General features: G+C 37.1%; 1 protein-coding gene across 2 annotated transcripts in view; it reads right to left on the bottom strand.

Moving 5' to 3' along the window:
• Positions 1-20530, bottom strand: part of GPC5 (glypican 5) — a 323760-nt gene extending 303230 nt beyond the window's left edge. For both annotated transcript variants that reach the window (XM_059839213.1, XM_059839214.1), the window contains exons 1-2: positions 20295-20530; positions 12223-12384 (exon numbers count right to left, since the gene is read on the bottom strand). In XM_059839213.1, coding sequence (XP_059695196.1) covers positions 12223-12384; positions 20295-20460 — 328 coding nt within the window. In that variant the 5' untranslated portion in view covers positions 20461-20530. The remainder of the gene's footprint in view (positions 1-12222; positions 12385-20294) is intronic.
• Positions 20531-20903: the final 373 nt, after the last annotated feature.

The raw sequence follows: 20903 nt of genomic DNA, 5'->3' as shown, positions 1-20903 counted from the left end.
ACCCGAACCACCCAGAAAGTATTCATTTAGGACACAAAAGCACATAAACCCTAAGGTCCTAAAAAATTTATGAAGCCTGCAAAGAGTATCCAAATCAACCATAAACACTTGATGTGATGTTTAGACTTCTGTCTAAATAAGAAAACAAAGAATTGATTTCGTGATTCATGTACAATGCTAAATCCCACTTAGCTGCAAAGCTCCTTGGAGAGACTGAATAGCTCAGCAGTCTTCCCTTAAAATTCTGCATGAGGAAGAAACATGGGGGGAAGTGTGTGGAGCAAACAGCATTCAGTTTTCTGATTAAATTGACACTATACATCTTTCAAAGAATAACTCCAGTGCCAAACTGTACTATGATGAATGCTTTCCTACATTCACACTTACCATTTTTAAGACTGGAAGAGGATTGCAGGTCTGACTGCTGTAACACACCTTGGGCCTGCAAAAGAATTCTTGAAAAAACAGGGCAGTGGCTGGCATTTGATTGCAGTGAAGAAATTGAGATGTGGTTGATATTCTATCGTCCCCCAACAGCCTGTTTCAGTGATTAATCCCCTTGACTATTAAAATGTATGGCTTATTTCCTACCCGAGTCCATCTGGTCCATGTATATTAACCAACTGGGGAAGCACTGCCCTAGATACTGTTTATGCCTAGATATTGGGAATGCATCTCAACCAGCTGAGTACCTCCTCATTGCCAGAGATCATCCTGCCTAGAAGATGCATTCACCACTGTGGATTTAATTGGTAGCTCACCAGGTTCATATGCTGAGTATTTACTCTTTCAATGTGGACTCAAGGAACAGCAAAAGAATGCTACTAACACTGCATATCTCCATATTAACTAGGCAGAGTCAACTTCTAAAGGTTAAGAAGGAAAAAAAGAAAATAGGAAAATAGAGCTGTAGAACAAACCAGCACATCTTTCCCCATAATTTGTCCATGCTCTAAAGCTTTGAGTCAAGAGTAACCAATACCACCTTCTCCTATGTTATTATGGGAACAGAAGTGAGTTTGAAGGTTTTTTTGAGAAACAATCTAAACTTTGAATTAAACTCTACATGCTCTCTTTGGAATATTTTTCTTGATTCATTTTCCTAAAATATTAAATAGAGCTTTCTTGGTCGTTAGAATTTTCATTTTTAAGTTTTCAGGAAAGTGCTGCAACACTGTTCTCACGCTGTATGAGGTTTTACATTTTTAGGTGAGACGAATTAAAAACTTGTTCTGAATTCTCAGCATGAACAGTGACAAGATGGCTGGACTTCTTTCAGTGTCACAGAAGTTACTTCCATGTAAATGAGCCAAGTTAGAGCACTGCTCCTTCTACTGCAGCTGCAGCTTCTAGCTGTACTGTGTTTCACTGAAATTTAAAGCTAGATAATGCAGAGAAGAAGAGTCATAGTCTCCTAAATAAAACCTAAATTTTTTTTTCTTTAGTTTACATGAGGAGTGTCCTCATTTGAGAAGCAGAAAAGAGACTTTCTGTATTCTCTGCAAAAAGTGGTTGATTAATTCTTAATACTGCCTTTGACTTTCACCTTCCTTTCTGATACTTACCACCATTTTAGGTTGTGATCATTTCAATAAAGCATTGTTGGGTTTAGTTATGCACTGCACAGGTGAGGGAAATGAGACTGTAAATTTCTAAAGAAATTAAGAAATTAAAAAGACACACTTATTTTCCTCTTTTCTGTTCTTTCTGCTTAATGTCCTAAATTTATACTTCTCTTATTATTTCTCTAAAGATTGGCTTTTTAGGGTTTATAATTCTCAGATTTTTTATTTGATTTCTTTCTGAACATCTTTAATTGACATGGATATTTTTAATTATTTTTGTCACTAGTGTAAGTACTCTTGATTGGTTTTATAAGAGGTGTTGATTTTTAAGAAAATATGCAAAAAGGTTGCACCTTTGTGTATCGTACCAAATCCTTTAGACAGTAAGTTTCTGTTCCAGTTGCATTAGGAACCATAGCAACTACAGGGATGGAAGCTGAGTATCAAAGAACTATTTCAGCTATTAAAGCAAATCTGTAGTTAGAAGCAAGACCAAACCTATGATCGTGATTTTTTTTTTCAACTTGTTACCTGGTCTGTTCTGCATCTTAACTCAAAAACTGGGATGTTCCTCAAAAGCAGCAATTTCATTGCAATTTTTTAAGTCTTCTTTCCCTAGGCTCTAGTGACTCTTCTGTAGCAGTGACATTGTCTAGGGCTTCAATATAACTTAGCCCCTTACTTTCAGGATATACATATATAGAGCTCATTGTAAGTAAAAAGGAGTAATCATTGGAGTTACTTGACTCCATTTAAAACAGACATATTTGATCTCATTTCCTTTGAACATAATGGGACTAAATGCCCCTACCTCACATGCAGACACTGCACTGTTGACTTCTCCATTCTAAGAGAGTGAACTTGAATCTTTTGTCCAGAAAACAGTAATTTGCTCTTCTCAAGGTTTTGCAGGATATCCTCTGTGGGATCAGCACCTTGCTGTAGTGTTTGGCCTGGAGAACAGAAAGGCCACCCTAAGACAGCTAAAGCAGCACTAGAGAGATGCCTGTTGTGCAGCTGAATCAAGCCCTGAATCTCATCCCAATGACCTACTGGTGACACCTTTGCCTCTGGGAGGGTCACACTGAACTATGCCATTAAACCATTTTGCTCTTAGGCAGTTACCTTTTCTTCTCTTCATGGTGCCCTTCTAACTTCTCACTATTTCATCTTCTATGTTCTGGAAGTAACAGCACTGAAAGAGGAAGCAAAATCAAATTTCTTTAAACCAAAGGGGTCATTAATCTGCCTCACAGTAAGGACTAAGCGCAGTGAGCGGAGGAAGGGCTATCTTTAAATCCTAAATTATAGTAAGTACTCAAAAAACATTGTCTTTAAAAGAAAACAGCAGGTTTATGATCCCCAGGTGTAAAAGAAAGGGAAAAAAAGCCAGCTTAATAAACCATTAAATATAAAATGGAATTATTAAATGAAGAACTACATCTCTCCCATGGGAGCAATCACTACAAAATTTCCTTAAATATTAGCTTCTACCTAATTACACAATAAAGAAAAAGACCTTGCATAAAACAAATTACAGATTTTAATCCTCTACTCTGAAGGAAATCCTTAAATTAGGTGGCTATTTCAATTTACCTTCAAAACAACAAGAGTAAGTCATGAAGAATCAAGTCTCTCATGGGACTGATCAAAACTGAATTTGCAGTTTCCTGTACTATGCTGACAATCATTTACAATAAAACCAGAATGAGAAAGGGAAATTCTCTGTGGGACCACTGAGCCAGGTAATAGCTTCAGTATGACATGGTCACACAGCCAAAATCAAATTAAAATGTACACAGAATTTTAATATGGTTGAACTAGATCTTACTTTGCTTATAGGATCCTGGCTTGCAGCTTGGATCCAGAGTGAAAAAAACTGCTCATTGGTGATAATCAGGCATTTTATGGTACCAGCAATTTGTTTAAAATAACATGGCACTAAAATTGTGTTCGGGAAAACAAAGAAAATTCGCTTGTAAAGTATTTTAGTTTGAAATTGTTATGACATAATGCAAACACAAAGGAAAGCCATTTTATAACTTCAGATTTCTAGTCCTTCTCTGTACATCTCTAAACCTTGTAAATTATAACTACATTATCCCATCTTACAAAACTCAAAAGACCTCATAGGCACAACATAAAGAAAAATGAATACTTCAAATATTCAATTATTTTCAGATGCCTAACAATAAATAAATATAGTTATATATCCATAATGTGTTTTACACAAGTATGGAACAAAGATTGGTATACTTCAGTTTAAAAATAACATATACACTTGATTTGAAAGAAATCTTCACAGCAAGCCTGGCCCTGCAGACATCTTTGCACAAGTCTACTTCCACAATCAGCCAGCCCATGACTGTCACAGGGGTAGCAAGTGAGGGAAATGTCCACTGGATACATATCTCTTGGTTCTTAAAAGAAGTTAATTAATTGTCGCCCAAACAGCAAATAATTCTTTTTTTTTAGAAGTCTGGTGACCCTAGAGGATTCACTGAAAAAGGCAATAAAAGAGATGAGATCTGGACACTGGTAGTATACTCAGCCCGGATCTCCTACATATCTTGAAAAACACTTGTTCTAAAGTGATTCAGGCCTCCAAGTGCAGACTATATTTATAAATTATACAAATAATTTAAAATACTCACTGGAGCAGTACCCTTGCTTTGTGGCACACAAGTACCCTAATCACTAAATCACTACAGGGCTAATTTTTCACTTTGCTTCTATCACAGTGGATATTACGTAGATATACAGACACCGACAGCTGGAACAGGAAAGAATTACACACTGCAAAATAAATAACCCAGAAAACAGCCAACTCTCCTCAGTAAATTCTGCTGCATTTTTAGACACTACTGAAAACCCCTAGATAAATGGCTACTGTACAAGTACTGAATGGCTATGCAGCTGGTCTACAGCAGATCTGTAGCATGCTGTATTTTGACCTGCAATGCATATGCATTCAAATGCACTGAAATAGTGAATACAAAATGCTCTCTTCCAGAACTCAAGGATCAGCAGATTTCTATCATGGCACTCCTCTAGTCTGCAAAGACCTAAATTCAAGCCTTTAATTTGTAGTTTTATTAAAAATGGATAATACTTGTATCAGTAGCTCTTTTAAGAATCAAAGTACAGCTACTTACACTTGCTCATGACGTGTTTTACATTAGTAAGTTTGTTTCATTACCACTATTAAAATCACTGTCACCTACTTCGTTACACCCCATTCATACTTTCTGCTTAATTCAAGAAGAACAGAAAGAAAAGTAGATATTCACTTCTTATTTTACATGTAAACAAATTTCCACATGATAAGCAAAATAGTGAACAATAGGTTTGACACTGTTTACTGAATCTTCTTGCACATTTCTACCTCTCCAGCAAGAGGGAAGAAGTAAGCCAGTTTTCATTGACATCAGGATAAGAGCAATCACCTCCAAGCAGCTGACAGGCTGGAAACTCAAGTGTGAGCTTACTGCTCAATAACCTGCTTTTGTTCCCAAACTTTACTCACAGCTTGCACTGTCAGATAGGGTGGCTGTAAGGTTTCAGAGAGTAGGGAACTTCTGAGGGCTCTTACTTTGATGTGTAGAATAGGCTCACTGGGGCATAGCTTCAGACACACTTCGGTGTAGGTATCTAAAAGAGTGAAATTTAGCTGAGTATCCAAACTGTCATTACAGTCAATGGTGACACTGGGCTCAGCTCAGTTGTCAAAGCTTAGGTTTCCAGTGGTATTTGGCAAGTCCTGGGGCCTTCAGTGACAACCTTCGGTTTTTGTCTCCACAGGAGCAAAATTCTCCTCCCAGGTTTATGTGTACAGTATGGTCTTTTTAATTCTCTCTTTATTATACTTCATCTACTTCAAGTACTGGTATAGGTTTTTGACAGGAAAAGTCAGTGCTTGGTTTTCGGAATTTTGTAATAATGTATTTTAATGCTTGATTAATTCCAATTTGATGCAATTCTACCCTTCCTCACTTTTTCTTTTTGCTATTTTGACACAATCATTTTCTAATTTAAAAAGTCACTTAAAATACAATCAGATTTATCCACTATAGATGTAAACATACCTATCTTTAAAAATTCCATGTCAGACCAGATAACGTTAGGTTTATGTCTGTTGGGAAACCAAACTGGTTTTACCTTTCACAAAGCCTTTGAAATGCCTCTACTTCTAAGCAGTATGTCAGGTTCACCAAGATGAAATTTGTAAAGAAAAAAAGGTTAAAAATAAGACTGTGTGTATTGTAAAGACTGCACAATTCTTTGAATTTTCCATGCAGAATATGTAGTTCATAATAGCATAAGTATCTGTTGAAGTGACAGTGTACAGATCTATTAGTTCTATACACAATAGTTCCACTGTAGAACTAATAATGAAAAAAAAATCATGTATCAAGTTATGAACAAATTCATGTTCTTTTAATACTGACATAAATTATTCTAAATTTAAACCCATTCTGCAAGAGTCTATGACTGAAGCAATCCATCCCATTATGTTATAGTAAAGAACTGCGTAATCTTCTTGGAGAGAGATTAATGAACAAACCCTTTCTGCTAGAGCATAACACCCACAGATTAATCTTAAAACTAGTTACAACATCCAAATCACTTAGCTTTTCTCTGTAAATCACATTTTAAACATGTCCTAAGGCCAAGAAAAGTCTGTTGAGCAGACCAGTCTAACCTCTGGCCCTCAGGCAAGAATTATTTACAATAATTCTTGGCAACCGTTTTCTTGTCCAGCTTGTTTTTAAGATGTAGAATTCCCAAAATTGTTAACCAAAAGCATTTTAATATTGTCATTGGAAAATATTTGCTAATATTAAGCATGTATTTTCTTTGTATTTTCTTTGCCCGTATTTTCTTGCAGTACGACACCACTGCGGCTTTATCTACTATAAAGGAGTACAGATAAGCACTTTCTTATGTGTAGTTTTTTCTATGTAGATTTCAGAGCATATTTTTTCTCTCTTCTTTTCAATTGGTCTGTGTCTTTCTAGTACACTCCCCAAAACTGAACAGTGTTCTCCAGTTGACCTATGCAAAACAGAAGTTTCAACTCTCTGCTGTCTTTCTGTTTAAGAACCTTAAAATAGCTGCCTGCCTGACAACAGTATGAAACTGATGACTTTTGTCATCTTTTGATCTATCATTATTCACAGAACTTCTCCTACAGAACAAATCCATTGCACGATATCCCCCATACTATCACGTCTTCCACTGCTCCTCCCCAGCTAAATGGAGCACTTTGCATTTGTTCCTATTGAACAACAATTTTTTCGCACTTTGTCTCCATCATGTCAGGACCATTTTGAGTTCTGTCTTTCAACAAGACTTGACTTGCTAACTTTTTGGGTTTTTACTTTTTCTTAACACAATAAAAATACAAAGTGAAAACTTCGATGCGTATTTGAAAACCTTGGAAATCTCAAAGGCTGCAGGCAATTCTACCTTTGAAATAATATCAAAAATTCATTCAAAACCATCAATTTTATACTATCTTCTCTGCTGGAGTTCAGTGTTTCAAACTCCTGCATTTTGTCAGCTATTCGCTTCCCAAAGTTCTCAGAATAAGCAGGAAGCAGGCATCCATGAAAATACAAATTTTCTATGGCCACTGCTCCCAAGGGAATGATGTTTTAAATTTGTATTTCCCTTCCTTTTTCAAATGCATAAGAACTACATAAGGCATAAAAAAATCTACATTAGCATATGTCTGTACTGATCAATGTGTTACAGAAACATAAACCAAAAGAGTAGTTAGCTGGGTACTAACAAAAATATTAAAAAAAAAATCTTAGTACTCACCGAGTATGAGACTGAACAGTGCACTGCCATTAGCTTAATTGTAACTCAGACACTATTGTAACTAGGAGAAATAATTGATGGTAAATGAACAGGCTTAGACTAGAATACAGGAGCACAAGTGAACACTTGAAAAGAACAATTTAAGAAAAGACTGATCTGGTAAAAACTATTACAGATGCCCATGTGCATGTATACACACACACACACACACACACATATATATATATATATATATATATATATATACACAGAGAAACCCTGTGCATATATAGGTAGATGTATATACCCCAGGAGTGCCTACAGGCATAGCTCAAATATAGGCAAGAAGATAAGAATGAGATAAAGTAGAACCAAATTCCTTTGGAATGATAAAAGACTTGTTTGCAATACAGAAATAAAACTCAGGATTAATAATGAAATTTTAGGTATTAATCTAAATCTCTACATTTGTCTTACAGTCCCTTAGTGCTGTGTTTTACGTATATACAGACATACTGGGTCCAAATCTAAGTTATATTAGCATGATGTTTATCCCGCTTTTTATTATAAAGAACTCAAAATACCATATGAATAGATGATTTCTGAAGAATAAAGTCTGTATAACAGCTTTGTTCCTTAGACCCATCAGTGGGTACAATGATTTTTCTGTGTTATTAAAATTTCCTGCTTTTTCAGTCCAGAGGGGAGCATGTTCATAGCTGTGGGGAAGGGCTGCAGAGAAGTCGAGAAAGAGGAACATAACTCTGGTGAACCACAGATATTTTTGAGACTCTCATCCCTCAATATAACAGAGTGACAAATGGAGTCCCTCAGCCTGTCCACATTTTTGTCTTTTAATAGAATCCCTAAACTTCATTTAATTAAAAGAAGTGGAACTCACCAGTATTTAGATTTAGGCTTATTTATATCACACCTAAAATATAAAGGATTATGGAGATGTGAAAGAAGATGATGTTAGAACATCAAAGCAGTTTGGATTGCAAATGATCTGACAGGCAACATATCAATTGAAACAATGAGAGATATAGCAGCTGTAGCTGGAAGTTTTCTGATCTTCAAATCATTCTTCAGAAAATTTCACAAGTGGAAAGCAATTGAATTAGTGCCAGGGCACATTTAGTTTCACAAAGATGAACAGAAATTCCATTATTTCTTATGGATTACCAGAGAAAGCAGCTCAGAAGATTTCAACCCATTTTCTAGTTCACAAAATTTACTTTAGCTACTGACTAAAATTTTTTCCTATTTAAATGTAATAATTGTACTGTGATCTCAAACAATATGATGCAATAATTAAACTTATTTTGATTTAGGATAAAGTGGAAATTGATTTACTGTGTAGCAATAATTTCATAGAAAAGCATGAAACTGCATCAAGAAAGCCTGACTCAATATACTTCAGAACTTACATGACAAAGGCATTAAATTTTTCCTACACAGTTGGAAGGGTCAGGTAATGCTCTATTGAAGAGGGCAGTTTATTACATATTGCATACAGACACACACTTGCCATGTCTTCTGTTTCAGTGACAGGTGGCCTCATTCAGAAATGATTATGCTTCCATATTTATGAAAACTATGCTACACTACTAGAGGTGCCAAATATAGTAGCACAAAGAAAAGTCCATTTGCTTTAGACTCCACAACTGATTTCTTATCTATAAACTTCCCTTTCAACCAGACGAGCTATTATCTCACACTATGTCATCCATGGCCACTTTTTAAAGGGTTATGAGCTCTCTTGTGGAAAAACAGTGAAGTGGCACAAGATCTGCTATTCTGTTGCACAGCACTCCATCCTACCCCAGTTCACCAGATTCTTAGATGCTTATTCAAATCCTCTCCAAAATTTAGAAATAGTAGGGATTTCATTTTTTTCTCTACACAAAACCCAGCATGCAATGTGACTACACTGTAACCCTGGTGGCACTTGTTAATCTTTTGATTATAGGTATAGACAAAGGCCAGTGTGAACTCTGAGTAACATCTAAGAACTATACAAAATGAGTGTGTACATATTGAGATATGTCTATGATACGCAAATGTAAGGTTTAAAAAGGATTCGGATTTATGGTTACTAGAATGGAGATGTTATAGCAATCCCTGTGCAGCAGCAACAATCTCTTCCACAAATATTAAGATAAGAAATACTAAAAATCAGAAATGTGCCATAACGTTATCCTATCAAAATTACTGTCTTGAAACAAAATTATCATACAGCTTAAGTTCTCTAGGCACCTTTCCCAAGGGAAAAAATGATTTATTGCTCTCCATAATGTATCTCCCACCTACTGGATTAATATCTTATTTAACTTCATTGCCACCCATCCTTCTGTTCCCTTACCATTCCTCAAAGCTATCAAAAAAGAAATAGAAGATTCACAACGAAAAAGAAAACACACATCCCAAAACACCCTGAAACATAAGGAAAAAACTAACAGTACTCAGTAGGACTCCGTACACAAGTAGTGCAATTTGCACCATGTCCTAAGAGGCATGGAATTTTTGAATCATTTGAAAATTGCCAATAGTTACTGTCAGAAGGCAGCACTTATCACAATACAGAACCATGGAATTTTCACAAACATTAGAAGGTGACAAAGATATGTTAATATATATATAGATTAATTACTCTTTTATAAAGACACATGCACATATGTGACAAGTTAATAGACAGATAGGCAGACAGCTGCCTCATTTGACCAACACAGTCACCATAAAGTCCTGGTAGTTAGACACTCTGAAGACTCAGGATCTCTAGACTGTATTTAATGCTGAATGGAAACACACCTCTGAAGACCTCCAGAGTCAGACACAGATCACTTATTTTAACTGCCCACTTCTCTCTACTGAATAACTAAGACAAAAAATTAGCTTTTTGTTCTGCTGGGATCTAGTCCACCCCTTTAAGGCCAACCTTAAGATACTTTGCGAAGAGGCAGGTGACAGCAGTGATAAAATCCATGACATCTGCTCTGTTCTCTACACACCCCAACAATTCCCTTCAAGCTTTCTGTGTGACTCCTGAGATGTCTGTCCAGTTGCCAAAGTAGCAGAAGAGATAATCACACTCCTATCTGCCCAGCCCAGCCTCATCTAAAAACAAAAGGCGTGCCTAAAAATTTGGTGGTGAGATACTGTCATACTATAATTCAGATTGGAAAGGACCTTAAAGAAGTGTCTAGCCCGAAGTCCTGCTCAAAGCAGGGTCAAAACTGAATTCAAATCAGATAGAACGTCTTACTATGTACCTAGAATTCCAAGCTGAAAAAACATCAGCAGCATCTTACTATTGTTTCTGAATCTGAAATAATTTAGCTTCAATTTTAGTTAGCAACGGTTGCAATTCTTCAAAACTTAGTGGTATATTCAATAGCATGCTTTTCCACAAATAAATACTTCAAAGTTAAACAAGGTTTTAAATCCAAATAATACCAGAATCCGTGCAACACTCTCTCGGTTATACTTCTTTACATAAAAAGAAAATAAAGACAAAACTACTAAAGCATGTACTTCGAAAATATATGAAGTGTATAAGATATATAAAATAGATTTCACTTTTAAGTATATGCTTTGAAAAGTATTTTTTTAAATGCAAATGAAGACCCAAAAACAACAGAGCAAATGTAACATATTATAATATGTACCAAACTCTAGGTTAACTCTTATGGTAGCAAGAAAAAGGTAATACACAGAATTTGAAAGGAAGAACAAAGACAGAAAAGAGATGGAAAGATTTCTCTGTACATTTTATCAATGATTCCCTGATTGTAATACCCTTTGACAGCTGTGTTAGGCAGGCTAAATGGAAAAACTCTCAAAAGGTGGAGAGCAACACCCAACTCCAGCTTGTTTTTAGCATTAGACAGCCTAAATTAAAAAAAAAAAAAAAAAAAAAGAGAGGAGGCTTTCAGACTTCAAAGCCAACTTTGCATTTTATGACCCCATTCTGCTAATTATTTCAGCATCACAGGTTAAAAACAAGAGAGCTGCCAGAAGGACAACTTCCCAAGCCTGTATGAAGCTACCATGTTATCCTTTCCAATGAGGTGGTCATAAAGGTTAATAAGTACATATTAACAGACTAATGACAAGACTTTAGGGCTTTGTCCTCAACACATGTAAACTCTGTACCTCCTTCCATCACATATAACCTCTTATCTCTACTATTTTCACATCTTCCCAGCTCCTTAACCAATTTCTGCATAAACTTATACCTAATTAAATCAAAAACAAACTAACAGTATACAAAGAGTAATCACACAAAGGAAACCCCCACCACCAGTCCAAATAACTATTATTTATCAGGTAACCTCCTGTTGTCTATTAAAACAACTATGGTTCAACGTGCAATTATTTTTTCAATCATATTTAGAAACTCAAGAGTCTGAAAAACTAGATCTGAAAAAAGAATCTCAAAATCAAACTGCCCAAGAATGTCTACTAGAAAAAGACAAAGAATATAGTGGGGTGAAACGGTGGTATAAAAAAAATCTCTCTTTTGTAGCACTCCAGGCATTAATTTTGCATTTTAGTATGGCCCAAGTCAAAGAAGTTAAAAGGAATGTGAAGTTATGGGTTTACAATTAAAATCAAAGCATCTTAGTAGAATGTTTTCTTACTCTTTATCAAATATAATTTTTTAAAAGCCAAATTCCAAAAGCAATGCAGTTTCTAATCACCTGAATGATTTAGTACTCCTTATCTGAAAGCATAAAAGCATAGGGAGAAGCTAAAAATTAATAGATAACTTTTATTGCATTATAATCATCAAATATTAAAATCAAGAAAAGCATGAACAAGTTTGGAAACAAAAAGCAGAAAGCTTTACCTTGAAAAGCAGCTGCATTACGAGATATTAAAAATTTTAATGTAGCACTTGATGTTTGAAGCACTTGCTGTATATCTTGCCTTGCTGCAATCTGATACCTTTCTTCCATCTTTTTGGTACAGCATGTTGGATTTTTAGAAGTACAAACCTGGAGATCAACACCTAAGGAAAAGGCAGTTACACTGATTAATATAAAAAAGAAGTAGGCAAAACACAAACACCAAAGAGATTTTTTTTTTTAACATGGGTAATGACACAGAAGAAATACCCAAAACTTTAAAACATTTAGTCTTGTTCAACAGAAAGGAATACTAATTAAAATTCTGTGGGAAGAGTATACTTATTACAGTTAATTAAAGTCACATAATGTAATTTCCCTGACAATGTAATCTTGTTCCAGCAGTGAATATTGCTAACTAATGTTGGTCACATACGTTGAATATGCATTGTACATCACGATACAGGTGGTAGATATCCCACTCCTGGAAACACAAGATCTGCTCAGATGGGGCTCTGGGCAACCTGATCTAGTTGAAGATGTCCCTGCTCATTGGAGACTAGATAACTTTAGGTGTCCCTTCCAACACAAACTATTCTGTGATTCTTTGATCCTCTAGAATACTGAACTGCTGGAGCAGCTCATGGCTGGCACTCCTGTGCTTCTGTAAATCTTGGACTAAAAAAAGCTAACTACTTCCAAACATTACAAACACACCAGTGGAAAGCTCATTCCTGACAGGTGCATAATGAACATGCTTATATTAACTTCTACAAGGAGCAATCCTAACTTCCAGTCTAATCTCTCTAACTGTGTCTTTCTCTAACGCCAAACATTCCCATGAACCCCTGACACCGACTCCCGACTTCCCTAATAGGTTGGGAGACACTTCTACAAGTGTCTTTTTTTTTTTTCATTTTGGGCATGCTGAAATCCCAGAGGGAAAATTCATTACTTTTATAACTTTACAACTGGAGCATAATCAAGCATAAAAAGCATGAATCACCTTCCTTGTTATCATATGGTATTCAAAATCCTTTTTTTTTTAAATACTGTATCTAAGCAATGCTTTCTAATATAAAGAACAAACATATCATGAAAGAATAAATATGAGAATTTAAGTTATATTAATACAAAACTTAACAGTCCAATCCAAATTTTGTTCTCAAATACATTATTGCACTGACAGATATGACAAGATTTCGTGGAAACATAGTGAGAAACTTATTTTCATCTGCATGACCTTTCAACTTCTACATATCCATTATTAACAAATAATACACAGGGTAACATGCAGTTCCCTGGGTACACAGGCATAGATATTAATAATACTTGTCTAATATTAAAATGAAATAAATTAAAATTAGGTCTATTACCCAAACTCTTCTTAGTATTTTAAACAATTGTTAGACACTGCTTAACTTTCAAACCTTTGCCACTTGTAAAGCAGAAGTATAGATATATAAATATTCTTGTAAAGCAGAAGATATAGGTATCACTGCTACAGAAACTAATTTGAAACTTTATCTAGGCTTTATGGACTTGAGTATAGCTTCAAGAAGACACACTTTCAGCAAAACCCAAAAATAATTATGAATATTTATGGTTTCAGAGGAAACTTCGGTATTATTTTATTTCCTTGATGTTATGAAAAGTATTTTTAAGCAGAATCTTTCCAACATGGATCTCATTCCCAACCCTAAGTGAATTTTGTTTTATAGTTTTAAGACTGCTAATCATGTACATATGAAATACATTTTATTGATCTACTTTTGTTCCAGCTCATTAAGCACAGCTGCTTTCACTGGCCAGGAAAACGTAACCAAATACAACTTACAAAGAACACAACTGACCAAAAATTGAATTGTTGCTCAAAACCCACAGAGTGGTTTTCCAGTTGTTTTTTTAGAGATCTACAGAACAAGGAACAGCTTACAGATGATGTTTCAGAAGACACACAAACCAGAATGTGAAACAGGTCTTTCCATTTCAGTACAAGCAATATTAAAAAAAAAAAAAAAAAACCCACACAATTATTTTCTGAGTTTTCACACCTAAAAAACTTTCCATCTTCCACAAGAACTGTTTTATCAATAACCAATTTTAAAATGGAGAGAGAAAACACTTTCTATTCCAAAAAGGCATATTGGCTCTTTTCAATACCAAATTCTGATGGCTCTACACTGTGATCCATTTTGAAACAAGATCACAAGACAGCTAGAAGTGAAATACCTTAGCCAGTAATAAAAATATATTGAATTAAACAGTCATGGTATAAGAAAGGTTTTAGAACTGAAAAGAATCTAGATGAGTCTAAGAAAGACAGTTTGGAAAGAAAAACGTAACTGTTCTAAGGTGCAAGTTTACCTATCTGGAACTGATTTCAAACTTTTATTCATGGTCTCAGCTGTATAAATCTGTATTTTCAGTACCTTGAGATAAACAAATGCTGACAGGATGATGACATAATCGCCAGAGAGAGCAAATGCCAGATCTATGGTAAATTTCTGCCTGTCTATTTAGACTTCCAAGAGATCAAATCCAGGGTCTGAAAAATCCCAAAACAGATTTAGGATTGTCATGTCAGTCTTTCAAAAGCCAGCACTGAAATGCCATATGGCTTGGATGCAATTGTCAAATCAGTGGTTTATATCAAAATGGATTTGGAACCTGTATCAGACCTAAGTCCTTCTCATGCTTATCCTTTAATATTTATTAATTTATTTTTGTTACAAGTACCACTCCAGATTTAGTATTACTTCTATCACTACGATCGTTGTGAAGTACTTCAGCTTTGCTCAGTAAAAGAGTTGGGGCTCAGCCTCAAGCACCTGGCCCTGACTGCTGATACTGTTGAACTATCATCTCACTTTTTTCTGCGGCTCTATTCTACAGGAGTCAGTATTTCTCTCACCTGCACTTCAAGAGATGGTGAATTCTATATACTGCTTTCAAAGGGCACTCCAGGCAACACTGTAGTTACAATTTTGGCTCCTTCCTTATACACTCCAAGCTTATCTTTCTGCCTACTAAGAAGCACTCCAGCAAGGTGAAACCATCCCTTCATACACCCACACAACAGTTCACACAACAAAACATGTCATACTGTCCAAAAGGCCTCTTATTTTTGAGACTGCTTGAATTTCAGGGCAGGGGAACACACAGTGTCTTGGCATTACAAAAGTATCGTACTGGTTCCCAGGAAGATTCCAGAGAAAATCCCATGGAGTGAGAACAGTCCATTCCTTCTACAGGACACCAGCCCTAAGCAATGTAGACATAACCCTGCTCTGTTCCACTCAGCATGAGAGCCAGGAGGCACTCCTTGAGCTGTACCACCTTTCAGGCACACCCAGCCAGATCAAGACTACCAAGCACTGATGACTTCCTAGAGAAGCTGAAAGATTGGAGATTGAGACAGGGGAACTGTTATAAAGCTGAGCCCCCTTTTTTGTTGATTTTAATCTCAAAATATTGTCAAATTTCTTTTCACAGTGATCATTTTGTGGATCCAGAAGTGAAATGTTCACACACACACAAAATTATGCTGTTGGCAACAGTCCTTACAAAAACAGATGTGATATAATGAACATCAGTAACTGATTCGACAGAGCAATTCACATTCTGTCTCTGACTAAATCATATTCCAGAGCTCTGAATGCCTGTTAAACAAATAGAGTAATTAGAAGAGTCCCTGTCTCCACACAACAAAAGAAAAAAAAAAAATTTGACTTGAGGTAGAACTAAAATCCAAATTACTGGAATGTAAATTATACTAGAAACCCAAATTAAAATTCAAATATGATCTTGGAATTGCATTAAAGTAACCTGCTGGATTTTAAACTAACTTCTATTGTTACTTTAGGAGAATTAGCAAGAATATTTTAACTAGACTTAACAATAGTACCACAGACCAACTTTTTCTGACATTATCTCATCTTTCCAGCAAGGTTTTTCTCATTTATTCAACTTCATATTCATAACGGTTCTCTGCCAAAAAGCCTTTACAGTAAAATTTTAAATAATCACAGTCTTCACTCTCTTTTATGCTTCTTGTTCTCATAATTGCACACATGATCTCCCTATGTTTGCTGAAAAGAAGCCTAGATTTGATCCCTGAAAAAATAAACCAACCCAAAATCAAAAAAGCAAACAAACAGAAACCAACCAAAAACAAACTGCTGAGAAAAAACATCTCCAGCACTTTTTTCCCCCCACTTCATTGGGAATTGCTTGATCCTACAGTGACAGTACATGTAACATTTTTCAGTAAGTCACAGAATTCAGCTTTTTGGTGCAAACAGAAACCTGAATTTTTTTCACAGACATTCCTACTGGAGGCTCTCTGTTAGGACGGCAAGAGTGAACAGTTTACCAGCCGTCCTATTCTGCTGTGGCTAAAATCGTATCATAGAATGGTCTGGGTTGGAAGGCCCTTACAGAATATCTAGTTTCAACCCTTCACCATGGGCAAGGACATATTTCATTAGACCAGGTTTTTCAAAGCCCCATCATGCTTGGCCTTGAACTCTTCCAGAGATTGGGGATCTACAACTCCTCTAGGTATTCTGAGAGAAAGAAACTGAAAAATAAATATAATTTGCAACCAAGATAACAAGAAGAGCTCAGAGCTCCCATTTAATTTGTCTGGAAAAAAAAAGAGCTGCTGAAGTTAGTTAAAAGCTCTAGATTTACCAGCATATAGGGTAAAAGAGTGGAAATCTTCAAGAAACCTTGGGTTACAATACCAGAAAGAAAATAAAAATATGTTAAAAAGTATTTTGCAGACAGCAATTTCTTTTTTTTTTTTAATAATGCAAGTCATATTGATCAACAAAAATAAAAAACTCCAGACCTAACCTCTGAGTACTTTTAATATTTATTTCATTCTTCATAGAGCAAAAAAGTATCTTTCAGGATTTTTAATTATTGAGGTTATTCTGTACAGTCCCACCAAAAATGTACTTGTAGCACAGAACCAGAGAAGAGAAAACCAAAGTATGTTTGCCACTAATATTTAAAATCAGCATGAATGCAATTAATGTTCCAATATAGCACGTGATGGGGCTGAGCATAAGTCTGTACAATAGTTCCCAAATCACATTTACAAAAGACCAAGAACAGTTAGTCAAATGTCATGATTGCTAGGGGTAGCAATAAGTATCTTGGGGTTGGTAAATATATTAATTTATCTTGATTATTAGTTGCCATTTTCAACTCTATTGTCCTATGCGGATGATAACACAAACTCAAATTTGTAGTTTCCATATCCTTCAAGATCACCTTCATGTACATATATATGTCATTTCTGCATAGGATGTCAGAGGTATTTTTTTTCTCCCTTAAAGATACACAACCTTTATACAATCGCTGAAAAACTAATTCTATAAAATAATGTATAGGTTTTTGAGGTAACATATATTCAAAATACAGACACATGACAACCTCCAGAACTAGAATTTGCATGATTTACTGATATAAGACTGCTGGTTTTATTCCTACTAAGAAGCAGAAAGAATGGGAATGGTACAGCCTTTTTTTATACATGCAACAAGAACAAGGCAAATATAAACCCTATAATTTTATTGACTTCCACTGCATACAAAACCATACATCAAGCAGCATTCCTGCTGTTCTTCAGCTGGTGATCATGCTCTACCCCAAAGAGTCAGCTTAAGATATTTAAATGAAAGTGTTCTTAGTTATGTCTAAGGTACCACTAAAATAAAGACACAGAGGCAATGCAGTAGAAGCATTTATGCAGCTTATTCTGAAGACAACACCAACATTTGCTAATGGAGTAGCTCCAAGATGCCACAAGCTGCACTGGCTGTCCACTGTGGTTGCCCACAAGAAGCACCTGAGATGCCAAAGGTATCCCACCCACTGCACACTGCACTACCAGAAAGATGTAAGTTTCCCTTATTGCATCTGTCAGCCCCACTGGGAGCATTATGGAAACCCTAAGAAAATTAAAATGCTGCTAGATGCCTACATTTCAGCACTAAAATTAAACCTTGCAAAGGCAGCTTGGACACCTATTTTCGTAAGTGGATACCTACAAGAAATGTGTGTGTGTTGTATGGGCACACCTTATACATAAACACATTTCTTAGTGTCATGAGAAAAAGCTTTAAAATATTTTTACATCTTGCTTCAAAGGAGTCTTAATACAGAGAAGATCAGTAGCAAAAAACTGACATTTCACATTACGCTTCAAGCCTACTAATACCTTTAATCACACCTAAACCTTCTAAAATACTCATTTAATCCCCATATTCTTGTCATTGCACTTCTGGACAGATTTTACTGTTTGCAATTATTCGTTTCATGATATCTGAGATCAATGCTACTCAGAACAAGAACTCTGGCAGCCCACAGCAATGTAATTCCTTCAAAGAGTGAAAGGCTGATGACCATACAGCTGTACCACACCTCCTGCTGCTCATTGTTTGCAAGAGCAGCAGAGAAGGGAATTCTTTTATATTCTTACAATTCAAACATGGTTTTTCCTACAAGCAAGAAATGCAGAAAAGTCAAAATCAAAAGAAAAAAGTGAGTGGTGGTATAAAAAATATTATAGGGGAAAGGAGGAAATCAGAGGAGCAGAGAAGAAGAAACATATATAAGGCACTATAGTTCTTTTCTCTTGAGACAATATATTTCCTTCCTATCCCTAGTACACAAATGAACGGTACAGTAACCAAAATAAATAATAATAACAGAGAAAGCATAACATTTACACTAGGCCATGGAATAAGAAGAACCTAGATAAAGTGATACCATAACATTCACAATGAGATTATTCACACAAATGATCAGCACAGAAAAACTAAATCGCCTACAGGACTGTAACTCATTTCACTTTACAGACACCTTCATTTGCATAGTACCTGTCTCATCAGGCTTTCCAATTGAAATGTTTATTTTCTTTTTATCAAAGACAATTATAAAATCTTTAGGTTAGGACAATGCAAGAAGACAACCATGCATGTTGATAAATGTACTGGTAATAAATATAGTATTCCCATTTATAAACTACACACTGCAGTATTGACTGTGTTAAGCATTATCTGTCACATTTCAAGCTAGAGTTATTAAAAGCTCTATTTTGGAGGGATTCCTTTAAAATAAACCTAGTACGCCTTATCTCAACTTGCAGAGTTAATAAAAACCACACGAATTGTCTTTAAAAAACCAATGAGGTTAGTTATTGATATTTTAAAGTGAGGGGGACATTACTCAGCTTTTGTTGCACTTTCTGTCTAAAAAGCACTGACTCACATTTACTAGTTAACTTCATCCAAACATGAACACACTTTACAGATGTGTAAAAAAAAGTTGTTTTTCATCCTGTATCGCCGATTACTGAAATACTTGCATTTTAATCCTCTGAGTTCAACTGAGGTTCTTACAAACCTGGAACCAAAACCTAAAACCTAAAAACGTACACCTTACTATATACGTGCTTTGCAATGTTATGGAGCATCTACTTAAAAAAAAAAAAAAATCATTGCTGATACAAATGCTTGCTAGATATTCTCAAATTGCCATGAAGACTCTACTTTCCCGGGAATTTTATTCCATTACGTTCCAGTGACAGGCAGATATCAAGTACGGAAAATGCGCAGCCCGACCACTGGCAGCGGTGTAAGTCATTCTCATTTCCCAGCAGAGTGACTCCAGCAACCCCAGACGCAGTCCGGTGGCTGTCCCCATCCTCCAGGGTTGGCTGGCACCGATGCACCTGTGCCTGCCCACGGCTGGCTGGAAGCAGGATGACCCCAGCTGAAGCCGGCTCGCTCCGCTCTGCGCGGCACGGAGGGGAAGTGGGTGGGCACAAGGGCGTTTTTTGCAGGTGTCGGGGCGCCCCAGTGCCCACAGTCCGGGAAGAGCGTTTTCTCTCTAGAGTAAGGGGCCAGCCGCGATGTCGCTACGAAGGGGGGGACCCGACGTGCCCGCGGTGCGCAGCCCCGCCACCAATACCACCCGCCCATCGCTGCCGGCGGCACCGAATTCAAACCCGACGGCCGCGCCGCCGCCGATGCCTCCTGCCCCGCCAGCTCTGCTTTACCTGCCCGCGGGAACTCCGGGACGCCGCCGAGCGGGCCGAGCCTCCGCAGCTGGAAAACTTTCCGGACCGCCTCGCAGCTCGGCGGCGGTTCCGCACCCTGCGAGGCGGCGGCCAGGAGCAGGACGGCGACGGTCAGGACGCCGAAGCAGACGCTCTTCCCCCCCATAGCCCGCGACCGCCGCCGGCTGCCGCAGGGACGCGGCCGAGGCGCCCCGAGCCGCCGCCACGGGGGAGGCGCCGCCCGCCGCCCCGTCGGGACCCTCCCCCGGCCCGGCCCGGCCCCCGCCCGAGGAGGGGCCCCACGCCCAAGGCGGCAGCGGGAGGGCGGTGCTCAGCGCCCGTGTCGGGGCTGAGGACAAGAGGAAACCCCCCCTCCCTACCACGTACACCCGGGATGCGGAGAGTGCGGGCTGTGGAGAAGAAACCCAAAGGGAAAGCAAGCGCTGGCATGGTAAGGGAGCAATTTCGACCCAAAAACACGAAAAAAAAAAAAAAAATACAGCGCTTTGGGGAGCTAGCAACAGGCTTAACGCTGTCAGTAAGGTACGCCGTTCAGTTTGGCTTGAAATGCCAAACTTGTTTTTCTGACAAAAGTTTCCAAGTATTCCA

The sequence above is a fragment of the Haemorhous mexicanus genome, chromosome 2, assembly GCF_027477595.1.
Source record: "Haemorhous mexicanus isolate bHaeMex1 chromosome 2, bHaeMex1.pri, whole genome shotgun sequence".
Classification (NCBI taxonomy): Eukaryota; Metazoa; Chordata; class Aves; order Passeriformes; family Fringillidae; genus Haemorhous; species Haemorhous mexicanus.
The sequence above is the reverse complement of the archived record's forward strand: the minus strand, read 5'-3'. Positions and strand labels throughout refer to the sequence as shown.